The 21,890-nt window shown below is 39.4% G+C and overlaps 1 protein-coding gene across 1 annotated transcript in view; it reads right to left on the bottom strand.

Moving 5' to 3' along the window:
- PDK1 (pyruvate dehydrogenase kinase 1) overlaps positions 1-21,890 on the bottom strand; it is a 45,620-nt gene that overhangs the window by 6,651 nt on the left and 17,079 nt on the right. The window contains exons 9-10 of the mRNA XM_065931766.1: positions 4,741-4,851; positions 1,494-1,607 (exon numbers count right to left, since the gene is read on the bottom strand). Coding sequence (XP_065787838.1) covers positions 1,494-1,607; positions 4,741-4,851 — 225 coding nt within the window. The remainder of the gene's footprint in view (positions 1-1,493; positions 1,608-4,740; positions 4,852-21,890) is intronic.

Below are 21,890 nucleotides of genomic sequence, written 5' to 3'. Positions count from 1 at the left end.
AATAGTTGCTGATGTGCAAGAAAATCAAGTTTTGCTTTTTGCAATGTTCTGGTATTTTTTTCTTCAAATATTTTTGATTCATGCTTGGATCTATACAGAACTTGGGGATAAAGAAGGCAGACTGTATTTTCATATTTCCAACATTATCACCATTAAGTCACTGTTCTATTTCAGGTTCCTGTGTTTCACTGAGATAAATTACGTTCCTCATTATCTTCAAATTAGGGTAAGTTGTTAAGATTTCAACTTTAAGCAAAAAGTATTCCCTAAGATGTAGAAAATATTAAACTAGAAGTTTCATTCCAATAATGGTAAGGAAGGACCTTAGTTTTAATTATTCTGTAAGACCTCCTGTATTCTATTTTTTTCCAAAATGAAGCTAAAAATCTTTCACCTATACTTATATTTTTTAATGCCAGAACTGCCACAACTCCTTGATCTATAACAAAAACAAACAAAAACATTATATTTGATGATAAAAAAGGCAACATGAAGGCAATATTTTTAAGTTCCTCACAATTGAGATGGTTAAGAAAGAAAGCTATTATCTTCAAAGAACTTATTTTCAGACTAATTTACTTTTTCTAATGTAAAGTTTTCAGCATTTCCTATCAAATAGGTGCCATCTAGTGGCCAGAATAAGAGTAACTAAAGTCACTAAAAATGGAGGTACCTACAACCAGTCTGCTGCTGAGCTAATCCAGCACACTGGTGGGGCTGAGGGCTTTCTATCCCTGTAATATTCGCTGATGTGTCAAATAAACACATCCCAGGTGAGTCTGCTTCCACCAGGTGAGCTGTATGCCTACCAAGGATCACCTGTAACTGTTCCTAAATTTGTTAACATACTTAAATCTGTCACTGTTACTTAATCTAAGTACTGCTTTTAACCAAGCACACAAAAATGCAGGGGTGGCGTGGGGGGAAGGTTCTCTGAAAACTAAGATGACGTTTCATAAAGACTCATGAAGCAAAGTTCTATAAAAACTGCTCTCAAAAAAAAGAAGACAACTGTAAGGAACTGCATAAAAATCAGTAATGATTATGCACTTGGCTGTTGCTTTGATTAAAGAAACCAAAACAATGTATTGTAGGTATAGCTTCTGTAAGAAAGACAATTAAAACTTCAATCTGAAGACCCATATGCAAATGAAAGGCCTTAGCAAGTGTATCAAAGACTGGTCAATCAATGTCCATTCAAGCATCTTAAATTACAAGTTTAATTTTAATATAACTTTTGACTGCCCACTTTAACCCAATTTTTCTTCTACTAACAATCATGGTACTGATCACTATGGGTAAGAGCATTTCTTTCCCACAAAGAGATCATTTGTCAAAACAGATGAGAGCCTTGTTGAAAAAAAGAAACAAAACACATATGTTTGCATTTTAATAGTATGAGGTAGAAGAAAGTCTCATTACAGTTAAATACTGGTATCTTACAATCAAAAAGTCCAGAAGTGCCATTAAGTCCAGAAGACTATGGTCTTTACCTTAATGTAAATGACTGCATCTGTCCCATAGCCCTCTAGGGAATAGAGCTTCAGGTCTCCTTGGAAATACTGTGCATAAAGGCGTGATATGGGCAATCCATAACCAAAACCAGCCTGTTTGAGAAAAATGAAATTTTATTCAGAAAGCCACACACTGAAATACTTTTCTAGTTAAAATAAATACTACTGGAGTATCCCCGGGCTATTAAGAGCCTGCATCTAAAAGATCTGTTAATAATTAACTAGTAAAAGTGATCAAGCTGCAGCCTAGTTGAGCACTGTATTAGATGGCTTCCCTCTGGTCATTTGAAATTTCTCTTTTTCCTATAGAACAACCTGTGGGGGTCTAGAAAAAGGATGCTTCTCTCTTCCTTACTGGCCTGCTCCAGAGTATCCCTATACTTTCAGCTATATAATTTAAAACACATTCTCTCTTTCAGGAGCAAGAGTAGAAAAATACCTGGTGGCAACCTAACAGATACATTTCATGACTTCATACTATGAATTCCAGCCTGAGTTCTGAACCTGGAGAGATCCCTAATAGGTCTCCTCTCTTAATACTCACTGACAGGTCATCTCCCCCACTTAAAAATCTTCAAAGCACCCCAACACCCACCGACCCTCACCATCTCCAACCCATTGCCTTGAGATAAAAATCTAAGCTTCTAAAAGAGAGCTTTCAAGATTTAATAAGATCAGGTCTGTGCCTCCCACTTTCCAGTCCAGCTGAAGTAAACCTCCTGCTCCTAAGTTCCTCAAGCACATCATGTTATTTTTCACAGCTGTATCTTTGCTCATTCTGTTCCCAGTATCTGGAATGGCTTTTACCTGGATAAATCCTATCAATTCTTTAATATGAAGCAGAACATTTGGATAAGTGTAAAAAAAAAAAAAAAAAGTTTTTTATCACCAACCCAGGTGTTTAATGACATTTCATATAATAGTTTAGTGAAGAGTGTATGTGATTCCAGAATCGGTGCTATTAACAAATTCAGGCTCTGGCCTTATCTACCTCCACCATTTTTTACTTGACTTCTTAAACCAGAGTTTCTGTTTGCCCCTCCAAATGAACTAGCCATTCTCCACATTTCTCCTTGTCCTGGGAGGCTGACCTGAGTTGATGTGAGTGGGTTTCTGTGCCCTCTGCTTCTGTGTCTAGCCAGTGGGGAACCCAGCAGGGGTCCGCAGGGAGCCATTCAGGGTCATCTCCCCCTTCTCCTGGGCGGGCTAGGCCCTGGGGAGTAAGCAGCTGCTAACACTCCCTTCTGGGTTCTGCTGACTTCTCCCTGAGTCAGGTGGCGACAGCTCTGCTGCTGCTAGCCTGGATTCCCGTACTATCCCATCCCTCTTTCTGTAATTTGTCTCTTTATAGATAAGCCTTCCATGAATTATCATAATGTGAACTATCTCTTTCCAAGTGAGACTCTGACTGATACATTAGCTGGTTCCATTTCTGCATGAGCAGGTGGCTCAGGATCCCGCAGTACCTGATCTACTTCATCACTGCCTCTCCCTCAACTACACACCTGCGGCCCCTTCAGGCTTCCCTGTAAGTAGTTGGAAGAAACTAAGTTTTGTCTAACTAACGCTAACTAACACTGTGGGCTCGGCCCACTGCTGGGTCTGCACAGCGTCCCACACCAGCCAAAAGCGGGCTGCCCTGCCCCTGCAGCCTCTCAGGGCCAGGCCCGAAAGACAGGACTGAAAGCAGATCCTACCAGTGGGTGGAACTCGGAGAGGAACACCTACATGGACCACGGCAGCGGCAAATGGGCTGGCTGGTCAGAGACTTGGAAAGAACAAAACTGGATAACTGACAAGGAAGAGGGAAATGTGGACAGTCCTTTTTGAATGGGCTTACGGCCAGAAGACATTCTGTCCATGCAGATGCGCACCTGAAGGCACCCATGTGAAGACAGCTCTCAGGAATCAGTGTGACCTGATGGCTTGCTTACTGGTCCACTTACAAAGGGGTCATGAGAGCAGGAGGGAGGCTCTGTAAAAGCTCAACAACAGGCTTACCCTCGGGAAGGCTGCGGGGGTGTGTGGGCAGCCTGTCATGTCAATCCTCTTGTTTTACTTAGAAATTCACATAAATCTTGCATCCTAAACAACAACACTTACACAGCATCTACTATGTACCAGGTACTATTAAATAATGTGTTTACATATATTAACTTCATCTTCACAATAATTCAACCTTTAAGGCTGGGGAAACTGTGGTACTGAAGGGTCAATGATATTCCCATGGCTGAACAGCTAGGCTGTGGTGGGGCTGAGGATGGAGCAAACAGTTTAAGTTTACAGTCTGGACGAGGACGCTCTGCTGCTCTCCACAAAAACTCTACAAAATCTGTTTACTACAAAAGGAGCATATCCCTTTTCTCCACTTCTTAGAGTAAAACCAGAATCTAAGAAGATACTCATGTTTATTTCACCTTTTCTGTCCTTGGGCACATGGATGCCTACCCATATCTCAGCTAGAGCAATCATTTAAAAGGTTTGGTAAGACATCTGTGCTGTTTAACTAGAATGTGCCGTGCAGTTTGAATGAAGTCCTTTCAGTGACTTCCTAGGAAAGAGTCTAAAATAAACCCATCTTAGACTGTTTTTTTCATCATATTACAAAATAACTCCAGTGTATATGCCAGAGAACCTTCAAAGCCTGGAACAACAAGAGTTTTGGGTGAGAGATTTGGCAAAGTACTTTTCTGAGGGTTGGAGGACCAGGACTGAGTCCATTCAAAAGCTAATCTTACTAATCTGAAAAGAGGTGACTGATGTTTTTTTTTTTAAAAGCCATCAACACAATTGTTATTTGAGCCACAGGCGATTAAACTGATTAGAACTCTAGTATTACTTCTGGGCCTCAAATATGTAGTCTTTCTAATTACAAGTACTTGAGGGGAAAAAAAAATACTAAAGATTGAATCAGTGTTGACCAAATACTAGTAAAGCTGGTAATTTAGACTTCACATTAGTAACAGTTTATCAAAATGTGGTTTACCACACGGACACTACTGACACACCACTATCAAGCTTGGCAATAAGAACTCTAAAACCCTTATCATTTTTAAAAAAGCATCTCAAAAACTATAAATTTAGGGGAAAGTGTTGCTGCTGTTTTTCTCTAATAGCTTCCCTTCATCCTGTTTGTGAAGCCCACACAATGGCTTAACTGATTTATGTGGTAACCTCTGTTTTACCGAGTCACAAAAACCCACTTCACGAATTTTTGGTCACACACCAGGGGCACCGCTCGGGACGTCTCCACACGGGGCCGGGGCGCAGTGGAGTACATGTAGTTAAAGAGTCGGTCAATCTTCCTCAGAGGAACACCACCTCCTCGGTCACTCATCTAGGAAGAGAAAGGATTATGCCCTGTGACCAAGTCCAAGAAACAGCAAAATACCCATGCATGCGATGTCACCATTTAACTGTGGCTGATGAGCCCTGCTTTTCAAAATGAATACCAGGCGATCCAAGTTACAAACATAAACATTTCCCCCACTGCTAGACTTAGTCCCTGTGATACACAGAATTTTAAGATATAAAGAACTCCACTGTGATATAAATTTTCAATGCTGTTGTTTAGTGGCTAAATCATGTTTGACTCTTTTGCAACCCCACAGACTGTAGCTTGCCAGGCTCCCCTGTCCGTGAGCTTCTCTAGGTAAGAATATTGGAGTGGGTTGCCACTTCCTTCTCTAGGGGATCTTACCAGGCCAGGGATTGAACCTGCATCTCCCAAAAGGGATGGTTCGCATGCTCCATCACCGAGACACCTGGGAAGCCTGCTTTCAATGCTGTGGTTTTGTGTAATTACTGCAGCCACACTAAAGATGCAGGACACAATGGGGAACGGGTTTAGCTTATCTTGGATAACAACAAATTTGTAATTCCTCTCTGACAGGTAGTTAGGCAACCCGATTAAACATGCATGTACCCTTTGACCCAACAATGTTTATCTTAAGAAAATTATGAGAAAAGGATGCAAAGTATGTATGAGAATATTCATCACAGCACTGTGTAGAACAGCTAAAACTGGATTACCACCTAAACAGGGGGCTATTTAAGTAAACTAATATACATTCTAAAATAGAATACTATCTGGGCATTAAATATTATGTAGAACTATATGTATTGACATGGGATGTTCACAAAATATTGTTAAGTAGCAAAAAGATGGAGAAGCATTTATAACATTCTAATTCCATAAAAATTACAGAAGTCTATGAATAAATACAATTTTATTTCAATGGAATTATAAGTGATTTTCTTCTTTGGGGGCTTTAGTTTCTTAATTTTTTCCCACAATTACTTCTATTATTGTAAAAAAGTATAATTTTCAGGGAGGAAAAAATAGAACCATTTCATTGTTTTAAGAGTCTCATCAATGTCACAGCATAGTCTCCCAGACAACTTTTTGGTGAGTTATAAAGGACACAGTTCTTTGTGTTGTTCTTATGTCCTTTTCCAACTCAAATCATATGCTATACTGAATTTGGTAATTTATTTACAGATTGTCTTCATTATGTCAATTATGTTCAATTAACATGGAACATATTTTCCTAGCTTGTCTTGAGAGTCTCCTGGACTGCAAGATCAAGCCAATCGATCAAGCCAATAACCCCTAAAGGAAATCAACCCTGAATATTCATTGGAAGGACTGATGCTGAAGCTCCAATACTTTGGCCACCTGAGGCAAAGAGTCAACTCAGAAAAAGATATGGGTGCTCGGAAAGACTGAGGGCAGGAGAAGGGGGAGGCAGATGATGAGATGGTTCGATGGCATCACCAACTCAATGGACATGAACTTGAGCAAACTCCAGGAGACAGTGGAGGACAGAGGAGCCTGGAGTGCTGCAGTCCATGGCATCACCAAGTGTTGGACACGACTTTGCAACCGAACAGCAACAACACATTGTATAGCTTTGTCTTCTAATCTACTATAGCTATTTTCTCTTGTCACAAAATCTAAATTGATTCTACCATCTATAATATTAACATGGTTGTGATTTTCAAACGAACCTGCTTTTGACATATTGACGTATAGATAAAAACCATACTGAATTATATGAAATAGAAAGTCAACTTGAATGGCTTGCAGTGTTAGTTGCTCAGTAACAACATATAGTTGAGTTTTGGGGTTTGTTTTTTTTTTTGAGTTTTCATAGTCTCAAAAAACTTTCAGTTCAGCTCAGTCACTCATTCAGTCGTGTCCAACTCTTTGCGACCCCATTGACTGCAGCACACCAGGCTTCCCTGTCCATCACCAACTCCCGGAGCTTGCTCAAACTCATGTCAGTTGAGTCAGAAAACTGTGTGTGGGTGTGTACACACATATATTACTCTCACAGTAGAAATTCACAGATATTTTAATTTTTAAAATAAAAATCTGCTTTGAAATGCCATTTGAAGACTTGCCTCTGATATGTCTATAATTAGATAATTGCAGTATAAAAATATACAAGAACATTATTAGGAACTTGTATGTAGCATTATGCTTGAAATTATTCTTGGCTATGAATTCAAAGCCCTGTGAAGAGATTTATTTTAGCAAGATGAATAAAGGGCTCTGGGAATTTTCTGAAATGCATCAATTTGTTAATTATTCATCCTTCAATTTAATGCTCTGCTACATATTTACTGGTAACATGAATCAGAAGCATGGTTCTACAAATATTAAGTAAGTAAAAAACAAATTAGAATAGATACTAAGATAAGAAGGTACAGTTCAACAAATATTTTGTGATTTTCCTTAACCTTCTGGCCAGAAACAGTACAGCAATCCAGCAAATATAACACAAGAAGTGATTTCTAGCCATGGGGACAGTAGGATAAAAGCAGAGTGGAACAGAAAGGGCAGAGGTGCCTTTGAAAAGTGCCATCTCATTAGAGGTAAAGGGGTCATCTAAGCCATAGGAGCATAGTTAAAAACTGATAAAGGTAACTGCTTTTGTTCTGTAGCCAAAAATGTAATAATACATTGCAACCAAAGCTGGGGCCAGTTTTAAAGTGGTAAAAAGTGTTTCCACGAAACTTGTTGACAGATATTATATCAGAGAACCTGAGTTCTTGAGGGGAAAGGGAAGGAGGGAATAATGGAGAGACAGACATTTGGTCTGTGTATCTTCAAGACAAGAACGGCACTCTGATGACAAGTATATTGTGAAAGAGATGTGGAAATTTAAAAATCTTTGAAGACTATTTGAAGAAAAATTTGAGAATCATAGAAACACAAGACTATGTCAAGGGAAAGGAAAGAGAATGTGAAAGTGGAGGGTGGTGTGGAGTCACGTCAACAGGAAGGCAGAGGAAGAGAAGTTTGCCAATTACTTACAAAGTTTTCTCCTCGGTGCATGAAACCACCACTTCTCAATGTCACGCAACTGAGACCTGCCATCCCCAATGTCCTGGTTCTCATAACGCTAGGCTCCCTGGCTAACATATGTGGATTTTCAGGTCCAAGGAAACGAACCATTACTAACTTGATGACAGTTCTGAAGGCAGGAAATTTACTAACCTTGAACTCACCCATAGCTCCCGAAGTTTCTTATACAACAGCTTTTTCAAGGTCAGGTGTATAAAAAAAAAAATTGCCAACAGTGAATGAATCAAGATGTATAAGTTTTAATTTATCAGATATGTGGCTATAATACTTATGTCACTTATTGCAATTGGACCAAACACCAAATCTGAAAGAGCAGTTAGACTTGTAAGTTAGAAAAAAATAATTCTAACTTAGCAGAGGGATAATAAGTTAGAAATGTCAATAATTTGAATAGTGAAAAGAATGGGAAAAAAAATCCAGGTCTTGATCCTGAAAGTCTAGAGTAAGGGATGGGGTTCAAAGCTCTATGTAAAGAGCTAACAACAGTAGATGTAGTCATGCGACCTGGATTTGAAGAGGTAGAGCCTAATACAGCTAAGACCTTTTACAAACACTTCGGGAACAGTCTGTTTAAGACCCTTATGAGCTTTGCTTTTTTAAAACAGATTGATGAAAATATAATTCACATACCATACTGTCCACCCATTTAAAGTGTACAATTCAGGGACTTCCCTGGTGGGCCAGTGGCTAAGACTCTATACTCCCAATGGAGGGGGCCTGGGTTCAATGCCTGGCCAGGGAACTAGATCCCACATGCCGCAGCTACAGTTTGCATGCCATGTGCTGCAATTAAGACCCAGCACAGCCAAATTAATAAAAATAAATATAAAAAAATAAACAATTAAATTTTCAGAGAAGTGTATAATACCGTGGCTTTTTAACAAACAGGCATATCTCTGAGATATTGCAAGTTCAGTTCCAGACACCACAAAAAAGCAAATATTGCAATAAACCGATTCACTTGAATTTTTTGGTTTCCCAGTGCCTATAAAAGTTATGTTTACATTTATACTGTAGTCTATAAAGTGTGCAAATGCATTAGGTCTAAAAAATGTACATATCCATTAATTTAAAAATAAAAAACAAAAAACCAATTAGAATAATATCAAAGATCATTGATCACTATAACAAACATGATAATGAGAAAGTTTGAAATATTGCAAGAATTGCCAAAATGTGACACAGAGAAATGAAGTGAGCAAATGCTGTTGGTTAAAATGATGCTGACAGACTTGGTCAATGCAGGGTTGCCACAAACCTTCCATTTGTAAAAAATGCAGTATCTGCAAAGTGCAATTAAGTAAAACAAGGCAAGGTATGCCTACATTCATAGGTACGTGCAACCATTTCCCCAGTCAATTTCAGAATATTTTCATTACCTCAAAAAGAAACCCTGGACTCCTAATTGATTACACTCCTAAGTAACCACTAATGTATTTCTTGTCCTTAATATATTTGTCTGTTCTGGACATTTCATTTAAATGAAATCATATATAATGTGTGGCCTTTTGTGTTTAGTTTTTTTTTACTTGACATATTTTTAATGTTGTAGCATTCATGTTGTAGCATGCACCAATACCTCACTCTTTTTATGGGCAAATAATATTCCACTATATACCACATTTTTTGTTGATTTATTATTCAGCTGATGAACATCTGGGTTGTTTTTAGCTCTTGACTCCTGTGACTAATGTTACTATGAACACTCATTGCTTAAATACCTGTTTTCAAGCTTTGCGGGTATATATCTAGGAGTGTAACTGCTGGGTTATCATGAACATTTCTTTACACCAAACAGGCAGACTCCCTTAGCAAAGCCTGTCAACCAGCACAGAACAAGTCTCTGAGTGCCTAAGAGCTCAGTGAATACTGATCCATGCAGTGATGGATGACCACAAGTAAAGGAATGCAACTGCAGACCAGCATGGTCAAGCACATAAAACAGGAGCAGGAAAAGGTATGAGAAAGACCCTGCTGTAGCACAGATGTTGTCCCAAAGCAGAAGACAGGCGGCTTATTTTGAATCAAATAAACCTGAATGGGCAAGTAGCTGACATGTAACTAACCAAAAGACACATATTAACAGCTGGACTGGAAAAAAGTGACATATTCATATTAGTTTTTTAGCTAACAGATGATATTGCCATACATTTATTTGTGATTCATTCTTTTATATGAATAGCCAAGAGGGATAAATAGAAAAAAAGTTCAGAGGAAATAGTACAGAGAGCTGAGGCATATTAATTTTTTAAAAAGCAACTAATATTACTATCCTCAGAGTGATAAAAGAGGAAACCAGGACAGAATGCTATGAAAAAATAATAAAAATAATAGTTCCTGGGAAACTTATAATAATAGAAATAAAAATTCAATAAGAGTTGGGAATTCAAAGTCAAGAAATCTCAGAGTAGAATGAAAAGCTGAAGATATAAAAGACAAGAAGAAAAGATAAGAATAAATTAGAGGGCCATTTCATGAAGCCCAGAGTTTTTGAAGCTATAACTATCAGAAAGATAAGCAGAAAAGAAGAAAGTACCAAGGAAACAGTGGAAATTCCAAAAGGCCCAGCTCAATGAGTACAAAAAGGCCACTTCACATCACATCATTATGAAATTTCACAACAGAGCCTACCAGGCTTATCCATCCATGGAATTTTCCAGGCAAGAGTACTGGAGCGGGTTGCCATTTCCTTCAGCTACCCAAAAATCTTAGTAGGAAAAGCTAAGGAATGAGATGTCCATAGGTGCTTAGAAAAACTCAAGGATATCCTGGGGATCTAGAAGGTCATGCTCATGCTCAGGGTTATGTTCAGTAAGGACCTGAAGAGTCCTAAGCATTCACCTCCACCTGACCTTGAAGCTCTGTACAAGCGGAATATAAAGGTTAAGTCAAGAGCTTTTAACAGCCTGATTCAACATTGAAGATGTGTCCCAAAGTGCACACAGAATCCCTTGACAAAGACTGGGAGAAGGCATTTAAGGAAACTTCAGTTCTATCATTAGTTGACCACTAAGCAGAAAGCACACACAACAAAGAATACAGACTTCACAGAATTAGTTTCAAAAAGTCATTAAACAAACAGTGTCCGAGAACAAAGGAGAAACTCCAGCAAGATGAGAGGAGGGGCGAAACTGCATCTAGAATCAAACCCCATACCCACCAGAAACGCTCAGAGGGCTCAAACAAACCTTGCGCGCAACCAGGACCCAGAGACCCCACAGAGACTGAGACAGAACTGTGTCTGAGTGGCTCCTGTGGAGGAACGGGTCAGCACTGGACTGCCGCAGGGGCAGGGGCTCTGGGTGCAGCAGACTTCGGCCCGGCATAAGCCCTCTTGGAGGAGGTTGCCATTAACCCCACCATAGAGTTGCCAGAACTTACACAGAACTGGGAAACAAACTCTTGGCGGGCATAAACAGAACTTTGTGCGTACCAGGACCCAGAAGAAAGGAGCAGTGACCCCACAAGAGACTGACCCAGATTTGCTCGTAAGTGTCCAGGAGTCTCTGGCAGAGGCGTGGGTCAGCAGTGGCCTGATGCAGGGCTGGGGGCACTGAGTGTAGCAGTGCATGCATGGGACCTTTTGAAGGAGGTCTGTCTTCACTACCTTCACCATAGTTTGGCCCAGGTAAATAACAGGGAGGGAATACAGCCCCACCCATCAATAGAAAATTGGATTGAAGATTTACTGAACATGGCCCTGCACATCAGAACAAGACCCAATCTCCCCCTCAGTCAGTCTCTCCCATCAGGAAGCTTCCATAAACCTCTTACCCTTCTCCATCAGAGGGCAGACAGACTGAAAACCACAACCACAGGAAACTAACCAAGCTGATCACAAGGACCAGAGGGTTGTCTAACTCAATGAAATGAGTCATGCCTTGTAGAGCCACCCAAGACAGACGGGTCATGGCGGAGAGTTCTGACAAAACATGGTTGACTGGAGAAGGGAATGGCAAACCACTTCAGTATTCTTGTCTTGAGAACCCCATGAATAGTATGAAAAGGCAAAAAGATAGAATACTGAAAGATAAACTCCCCAGATCTGTTGGTATCCAATATGCTACTGGAGATCAGTGGAAAAATAACTCCAGAAAAAATAAAGAGATGGAGCCAAAGAAAAAACAACACACAGTTGTGGATGTTACTGGTGATGGCAGTAAAGTCCAATGCTATAAAAAGCAATAATGCATAGGAACCTGGAATGTTAGGTCCATGAATCAAGGCAAATTGGAAGTGGACAAAGAGGAGATGGCAACAGTGAACATTAACATTTCAGGAATCAGCAAACTAAAATAGACTGGAATGGGTGAATTTAACTCAGATGACCATTATATCTACTACTGTGGGCAAGAAACCCTTAGAAGAAATGGAGTAGCCATCATAGTCAACAAGAGAGTCCGAAATGTAGTATTTGGATGCAATCTCGAAAACGACAGAATGATCTCTGTTTGTTTCCAAGGCAAACCATTCAATATCACAGTAATCCAAGTCTATGCCCCAACCAGTAATGCTGAAGAAGCTGAAGCTGAATGGTTCTATAAAGACCTACAAGACTTTCTAGAACTAACACCCCAAAAAAGATGTTCTTTTCATTATAGGGGACTGCATGTAAGGGTAGGAAGTCAAGAAATACCTGGAGTAACAGGCAAATTTGGCCTTGCAGTACAGAATGAAGCAGGGCAAAGGCTAATAGAGTTTTGCCAAGAGAACGCACTGGTCATAGCAAACATTTTCTTCCAACAACAAAGAGAAGACTCTACACATGAACATCACCAGATGGTCAATACCAAAATTATATTGATTATATTCTTTGCAGCCAAAGACGGAGAAGTTCTATAGAGTCAGCAAAAATAAGACCGGGAGCTGACTGTGGCTCAGATCATGAATTCCTTATTGCCACATTCAGACTTAAATTGAAGAAAGTGGGGAAAACCACTAGACCATTGAGGTATGACCTAAATCAAATCCCTTACAATTATACAGTGGAAGTGACATATAGATTCAAGGGATTAGATCTGATAGAGTGCCTGAAGAACTATGAACAGAGGTTGGAGACATTGTACAGGAGGCAGGGATCAAGGCCATCCCCAAGGAAAAGCAATGCATAAAGGCAAATTGGTTGTCTGAGGAGGTCTTATAAACAGCTGAGAAAAGAAGAGAAGTGAAAGGCAAAGGACGTGAAAGGAGAAAGGGGAAGGTATTCCCATTTGAATGCAAGAGTTCCAAAGAATAGCAAGGAGAGATAAGAAAGCCTTCCTCAGCTATCAGTGCAAAGAAATAGAGGAAAACAACAGAATGGGAAAGACTAGAGATCTCTTCAAGAAAATTAGAGATACCAAGGGAACTTTTCATGCAAAGATGGGCACAATAAAGGACAGAAATGGTATGGACATAACAGAAGCAGAAGATATTAAGAAGAGGTGGCAAGAATACACAGGAGAACTATACAAAAAGATCTTCATGACCCAGATAATCACGATGGTGTGATCACCAACCTAGAGCCAGACATCCTGGAATGTAAAGTCAAGTTGGCCTTAGGAAGCATCAATACAAACAAAGCTAGTGGAGGTGATGGAATTCTAGTTGAGCTATTTCAAATCCTAAAAGATGATGCTGTGAAAGTGCGTACTCAATATACCAGAAAATTTGGAAAACTCAGCAGTGGCCACAGGACTGGAAAGGTCAGTTTTCACTCCAATCTCAAAGAAAGGCAATGTCAAAGAATGCTCAAACTACCGCACAATTGCACTCATCTCACACCCTAGTAAAGTAATGCTTAAAATTCTCCAAGCCAGGCCTCAACAGTACATGAACCGTGAACTTCCAGATGTTCAAGCTGGATTTAGAAAAGGCAGAGGAACCAGAGATCAAATTGCCAACATCCGCTGGATCATCGAAAAAGCAAGAGTTCAAGAAAAACATTGACATTTGCTTTATTGACTATGCCAAAGCTTTTGACTGTGTGGATCACAACAAACTATGGAAAATTCTTAAAGAGATGGGAATACCAGACCACCTGACCTGCCTCTTGAGAAATCTGTATGCAGGTCACGAAGCAACAGTTAGAACTGGACATGGAACAACAGACTGGTTCCAAATAGGGAAAGGAGTACGTCAAGGCTGTATATTGTCACCCTGCTTATTTAACTTATATGCAGAGTACATCATGAGAAACGCTGGGCAGGATGAAGTACAAGCTGGAATCAAGATTGCAGGAAGAAATATCAGTAACCTCAGATATTGCAGATGACACCACATTTAAGACAGAAAGCGAAGAAGAACTAAAGAACCTCTTGATGAACATGAAAGGAGTGAAAAAGCTGGCTTAAAACTAAACATTAAGAAAACTAAGATCATGGCATCTGGCCCCATCACTTCATGGCAAATAGATGGGGAAACAGTGGAAACAGTGGCTGACTTTATTTTTCTGGGCTCCAAAATCACTGCAGATGGTGACTGCAGTCATGAAATTAAAAGACGCTTGCTCCTTGGAAGAAAAGTTATAACCAACCTAGACAGTATATTAAAAAGCAGAGACATTATTTTGCCAACAAAGGTCCTTCTAGTCAAAGCTATGGTTTTTCCAGTAGTCACGTATGGATGTGAGAATTGGACTATGAAGCAAGCTGAGTGCCGAAGAATTGATGCTTGTGAACTGTGGTGTTGGCTTCTCCAACACTCTTGAGTGTCCCTTGGACTGCAAGGAGATCCAACCAGTCCATCCTAAAGGAGATTAGTCCCAAATATTGATTGGAAGGACGGATGCTGAAGCTGAAACTCCAATACTTTGGCCACCTGCTACAAAGAGCTGACTCACTTGAAAAGACCTTGATGCTGGGAAAAATTGAAGGCAGGAGGAAAAGGGGACGACAGAGGATGAGATGGTTGGATGGCATCACCGACTCAATGGGCATGAGTTTGAGTAAACTCCAGGAGTTGGAGATGGACAGGGAGGCCTGGTGTGCTGCAGTCCTTCCGGTCACAAAAAGTTGGATACAACTGAGCAACTAAACTAACTGAACTGAAACAAACAACAATCAACTTTAGGGAGCAGGGAAGCAAGTGATTTTTAGACTTGTTACATAATATTCTCTTAAATGTCTGTTTTCAACAAAAATTATATACATATCACAGGGGTGAAAAAGGAATCAACAGAGACTAAACTTGAGGAAACTCAAATTTTCTAAACAAAAATTTTGAATCAGCTATGTAAAATATGTTCACAGATCTAAAAGAAATCATTTCTAAAGAATTATGAGGATGATGCTTCACCAAATAATAGCATAAAAATATAGAAATTATATGAGAGAATGTAATAGAAATTCTGGAGCTGAGAAATGCCATTATAACAACTGAAAAAAAAATCACTAGGAGGGCTCAACAGCAGATTTAAACACATGGAAGGTAGACTCATCAATAGTGAAACAGCTCAAGTGAAATCCAGTCTGAAAAACAAAGAAAAAAAGGAAAGAAAATGAACAAAGTATAAAAGACCTGTGGGACTCCATCAAATGTACAGACATGCACATATTGAGAATTCCAGGAGCAAAAAGAGAAAAGAACAAAAATAATATTTGAAGAAATGACAAGTGAAACTTCCTAATTCTGATGAAAAAGATGAAGCTCTTCAAACTCCAAGTATAACAAACTCAATGAGACAGATCAACACCTGGACAGATTATAATCAAACTGTCAAAAACCAAGAAGAAAGAATCTTAAAAGCACAAGAAAAGTGACTCTCACATGCAAAAGATCCAAATAAGAGTAGCAGCTGGTTTCTGATCAGAAACCAGGAAGACTAAAAGGCAGCAAGATTAACACTGCTGCTATTGTCAGTCACTAAGTCACGTCCAACTCTTTGTGACCCTATGGACTGCAGCATGTGAGGCTTCCTTGTCCTCCACCATTTCCGAGAATTTGCTCAAACTCATGTCCATTGAGTCAGTGATATCATCCAATCATCTCATCCTCTGTTGCCCCTTTCTCCTCCTGTCCTCAATCTTTCCCAGCATGAGGGTCTTTTACAATGAGTCCTTTCTTTGCATCAGGTGGCCAAAGTATGGGAGCTTCAGATTCAGCATCAGTCCTTCCAGTGAATATTCAGGGTTGATTTTCTTTAGGATTAACTGGTTTGATCTCCCTGCTTTTCAAGGGACTCTCAACAGTCTTCTCTGGCACCACAATTCAAAAGCATCAATCCTTCAGCACTCAGCCTTCTTTATGATCTAACACTCACATCCATAATGACTACTCAAAAAACCACAGCTTTGACTATATGGAACTTTGTTGGCCAAGTGATGTCTCTGCTTTTTAATATGTGGTTTAGATTTGTCATAGTCCTTCTTCCAAACAGCAAGTGTCTTTTAATTTCATGGCTGCACTCACTGTCTGCAGTGATTTTGAGTATTACTTTACTAGCGTGTGAGATGAGTGCAATTGTGCGGTAGTTTGAGCATTCTTTGGCATTGCCTTTCTTTGGGATTGGAATGAAAACAGACCTTTTCCAGTCCTGTGGCCACTGCTGAGTTTCCTATATTTGCTGGCATATTGAGTGCAGCACTTTAACAGCACCACCTTTCAGGATTTGAAATAGCTCAGCTGGAATTCCATCACCTCCACTAACTTTGTTCGTAGTGATGCCTCCTTCAAGATGGTGGAGTAGAAGGATTAACATATTCAAAGAAATGAATATAGAAAGCTAAAGCCTATCAAACAAAAATTCCATAGTCAGTAAAATTATCCTTCAAAAATGAAGGATAAATTGAGACATTCTCAGATAAGCAAAAACTGAAAGTTCACCATCGGTAGAACTCTCCCATCAAGAAATGCTAAAGGGAGTCCTTCAGCCTAAAATGAAAGAATACTACACAGTAAATCAAATCCATATGAATAAATAAAGAGCACCAGGAAAGGTAACCACATAGATAAATATAAAGAATAGTTTAAGTGTATTTTTTTGTTCTTAACTTTTTTCTCCAGTATTAAAAGATAAATTCTATAGGGCAATAATTATAAACCTGTGTAGATGAGCATACAATGTATAATGACATGTTATATGACGATAACAACCCAATAATGGGGAGGGTGAGGGAACAGACCTATCTAGAATCAAAGTCTGTGTACACTATTGAAATTAAGTTAGTATATAATCTGAACTAAACTGTTATAAATTAACATGTTAATTATAATCTCAGGACAACTACTAAGAAAATAACTCAAATATAATTAAAAAACAAGAGGAAATTAAAATGATATACTAGGAAATATTATTCTAACCAAAAAGAGTAGCAGTAATGGTGAAATAAAGGACCAAAAAAGACATGAGATATATCAACAAAAAAGGACAAAATGGCAAAATGTAAATTCTAGATTAACAATAATTATGTCAAATGTATGCTACTTGAACATTTAAAAGGAGGACACTGGCAAGATGGATTAAAAGGTGATGAAACAATATGATGTTTATAAGAGACACACTTTAGATTCAATGACACAAAAAAGGAAAAATATGGAAAAATAGACACCATGAAACCAGAAATCAAATGAGAGTTGAGATGGTTATCAGACAGAATATACCTGAAGAGAAAAATTGTTGATAAAAATAAGGAAAGACATTTTACAAGGATAAGAGATCAATACATCAAGAAAACATAAAATTATAAACATGCATACATTTAACAACTGAGCTCCAAAATATGCAAAGCAAAAATTGACAGAATTATAGGGAGAAGCAGCCAATTTCAACACTAATAGTTGGAAATGTCAATACCCCACTTTAAATTATGGGTGTGCCAAATAGAAAATAAACAAGGAAACAGAAGATCTGAACAACAGTAAACTAACTAGGCCTAATAGCTATGTACAGAATACTCCATCCAACAAAAACAAAACACACATTTTTTTTCAAGTACACATGGAAATGTCTCCAGGATAAACCATATGTTAAGTCACAAAATAAGTCTTAAAAAATGTAAAAGAACTGAATTCATATAAACTATATTTCTGCCACAATGAAATGAAACTGGAAATCAATAACAAAACAAGATGTGGAGCACTGACACATCATGTGGAAATTAAACACACACTCCTAAACAATCAATGAGTTCATCAAGAAGAAATCACAAGGAAATCATAAAATACTTTGAGATGAATAAAAACAAAAACACAATATAAAAAATTTATGGGATAGAGAAAACACGGTGCTAAAGGGAATTTATAGCTGTAAAATAAATCATCAACTTAAATTTCCAACTTAAGATACTAAAAAAGAACAAACTTACAAAGCAGACAAAAGGAAGAAAATAATAAAGGTAAAATTAATTATATCAAGAAGAGAAAAACAACAGAGAAAAATTCAATGAAACCAAAGGGGGCTTTTTGAAAACATTAACAAAATTGACAAAATTTTAGTTCAGCTAGTCAAAAATAAGGGTGTGTATGTATGTGTGTGTTAGTCGCTCAGTTGTATATGAATCTGTGCGACCTCATGGACTATAGGTCCACCAGGTTCCTCTGTCCATGGAATTCTCCAGGCAAGAATACTGGAGTGGGTTGCCATTCCCTTCTCCAGGGGATCTTCCTGACCTAGGGATTGAACCCAGGTCTTCTGGATTGCAGGTGGATTTGTTACCATCTGAGCCACAAGGGAGAAGGCTCAAATTTGCAAAATCAGGAATGAAACTGGGGATAGTACTACCAATCTACAGGAGGCAGCAAACAAAACTTTCCAAATAAAACGAAATGCAAGAAGGCAAAGTGGTTGTCTGAGGAGGCTAAACAAATAGCTGAGGAACGAAGAGAAGCGAAAAGCAAGGAAGAAAGGGAAAGGTACATCCAACTAAACGCAGAGCTCCAAAGAACAGCAAGCAGAGACAAGAGGGCCTGCTTCCATGAACAATGCAAAGGAACAGACAAACAACAGAAAGGGTAAGACGAGAGATCTCTTCAAGAAAACCGGGAATATCAAAGGAACATTTCATCCAAAGATGAGCACAGTAAAGGCCAGAAACTGTAAAGACCTAACAGAAGCAGAAGAGATCAAGAAAAGATGGAACGAATACACAAAACAACTGTACAAAAAAATTCTTAATGATCCGGATAACCATGACAGTGCAGTCTCTCACTCAGTCAGACATACTGCGTGTGAAGTCAAGTGGGCCTTAGGAAGGCACTGCTGCCAATAAAGTTAGTGGACGTGATGGAATTCCAGCACAGCTATTTAAAATCCTAAATTGTGATGCTATTAAACTGCTGTACTCAGTATGTCAGCAAATTTGGAAAACCCAGCAGTGGCCACAGGGCTGGAAAACGTCAATGCTCATCCCAAATCTCAAGAAGGGCGGTACTAAAAAATGTTCAAACACCAGACAGTTGCACTCATCTCCCATGCTAGTAAGTATGTGTTAGTTGCTCGGTCATGTCCAACTCTTTGAAACACCATGGTATGTAGCCCGTCAGGCTCCTCTGTCCACGGAATTCTCCAGGCAAGAATACTAGAGTGGGTTGCCATGCCCTTCTCCAGGGGATCTTCCTGACCTAGGGAGCAAACCTGGGTCTCCTGCATTGCAGGCAGATTCTTTACCATCTGAGTCCCCAAAGAAGCCCCCCATGCTAGTAAGGTTATGCTCAAAATCCACCAAGCTAGGCTTTGTAGTTACATGAAACGAGCACTTCCAGATGTTCAAGTTGGGTTTAGAAAAGGCAGAGGAACCAGAGATCAAACATTCGCTGGATCATAGAAAAAGCAAGGGAATACCAGAAAAACGTCTGCCTATGTTTCATTGGCTGTGCTAAAACCTTTGACTGTGTGGATCATAACGAACTATGGAAAACTTTTAAAGAGATGAGAATACCAGACCACCTTACCTGTCTCTTGAGAAACAGGTCAAGAAGTCTAAGTTAGAACCAGACATGGAACAACTGACTGGTTCAGGATTGAGAAAGGAGTATCACAAAGCTCTTGTCACCCTGTTTGCTTAACTTATACACAGAGCATATTATGCGAAATGCTGGGCTGGATGAGTTACAAGCTGGAATCAAGATTGCCAAGAGAAATATCAACAACCTCAGATATGCAGATGATACCACTTAATGGCAGAAAGCGAAGAGGAACTAAAGAGTCTCTAGATGAGGGTGAAGGAAGAGAGTGAAAAAGCCAGCTTAAAACTCAATATTAAAAAAAAATCTAAGATCATGGCCTCCCTCAAAAGATCCCATGCATGTGACTGTGGTGTTGGAGAAGACTCTTGAGAGTCCCTTGGACTGCAAGGAGATCCAACCAGTCCACCCTAAAGGAAATCAGTCCTGAATATTCACTGAAAGGACTGATGTTGAAGCTGAAACTCCAATACTTTGGTCACCTGATGCGAAGAGCTGACTCATTTGAAAAGATTCTGATGCTGGGAAAGATTGAAGACAGAAGGAGAAGGGGACAACAGAGGATGAGATGGTTGGGTAGGTAGCATCACTGACTCAATGGGCATGAGTTTGAGTAAACTCCAGGAGCTGGTGATGGACAGAGAGGCATCGCGTACTGCAGTCTGTGGGGTCGCAAAGAGTCAGACACGACCGAGCAACTGAACTGAACTGAAGATCATGGCATCTGGTCCCATCACTTCATGGCAAATAGAAGGGGAAAAGGTGGAAGCAGAGACTGATTTCCTTTTCTTGGACTCTAAATTCACTGTGGATGGTGACTGTAGCCATGAAATTAGAAGATGATTCCTTCCAAATAGGAAAGCTATGAGAAACCTAGACAGTGTGTTAAAAAGCAAAGATATCACTTTGTTGACAAAAGTCTGTAGAGTCAAGGCTATGTTCTTTCCAGCAGTCATGTATGGATGTGAGAGCTGGACAATAAAGAAGGTAAAGTGCTGATTAACTGATGCTTTTGAATTGTGGTGCTGGAGAAGACTCTTGTGAGTCCCTTGGAAAGCATGGAGATCAAACCAGTCAATCTTAAAGGAAATCAACTCTGAATATTTATTGGAAGGACTGATGCTGAAGCTGAAGCTCCAATTCTTTGGCCACCTGATGTGACCAGCTGACTCGGAAAAGATCCTGATGCTGGAAAAGATTGAAGGCAGGAGGAGAAAAGGATAACAGAGGATGAGATGGTTGGATGGCATCACTGACTCAATGGACATGAACTTGGGCATACTCCAGGAGATGACGAGGGACAGGGAAGCTTGGTGTGCTGCAGTCCATGGGGTCATGAAGAGTCAAACATGACTTGGTGACTGAACAACAACAACTACCAAAATTACAGAAAATAAAAGGGATTATGATGGAAAACCATGAACAACTGTATACCAATAAATAAGAAAACCCAGGTGAAATGGACAAATTCTTAGATAAACTACAGAAAGTAACTCAGAAAGAAACAGAATAGCTGAATAGATGTATAACTAATGAAGAGACTGAATTGGCAATCAAAACTCTTCTCACAAAGAAACGAAAAGGCCCAAATGGCTTCACTGGTGGATTCTACCAAACACTTAAAGAATCAATACAAATCCTTCAAAACCTTCTAAAATACAGACAAGGAGGGAGCACTTCTCAACTTATTCAAGGAGGCCAGTTTTACCTGTTATCAAAAGCAGGCAAAGATATCACAAGAAACTACATACTGATAAATATCCCTTATGAATATCAGTGCAAAAATCCTCAAAAAAATGTAAAAAGTGAGGCCTAGCCCCAAAAGGCATGGTTGGTTCAACACACAAAAATCAATCATTCTAATACACCAACTAGTAGACTTCAGAACAAACACCACATAATCATCTCAATCTACCCAGCGAAGGCATCTGATAAAATCCAACATCCTCTCATGATACTGCTGTAGTTGTTGTTTAGTCACTGAGTCCTGCCTGACTCTTTTGTGACCCCATGGATGGTAGCCCACCAGGTTCCTCTGTCCATGGTATTTCCCAGTGAGAATACTGGAGTGGGTTGCCATTTCCTTATCCAGGAGATCTTCCTAGCCCATAGATCAAACTCGT

Source organism: Muntiacus reevesi, chromosome 3, assembly GCF_963930625.1.
Source record: "Muntiacus reevesi chromosome 3, mMunRee1.1, whole genome shotgun sequence".
NCBI lineage: Eukaryota > Metazoa > Chordata > Mammalia > Artiodactyla > Cervidae > Muntiacus > Muntiacus reevesi.
This window is presented reverse-complemented; position numbering and strand designations above follow the sequence as displayed.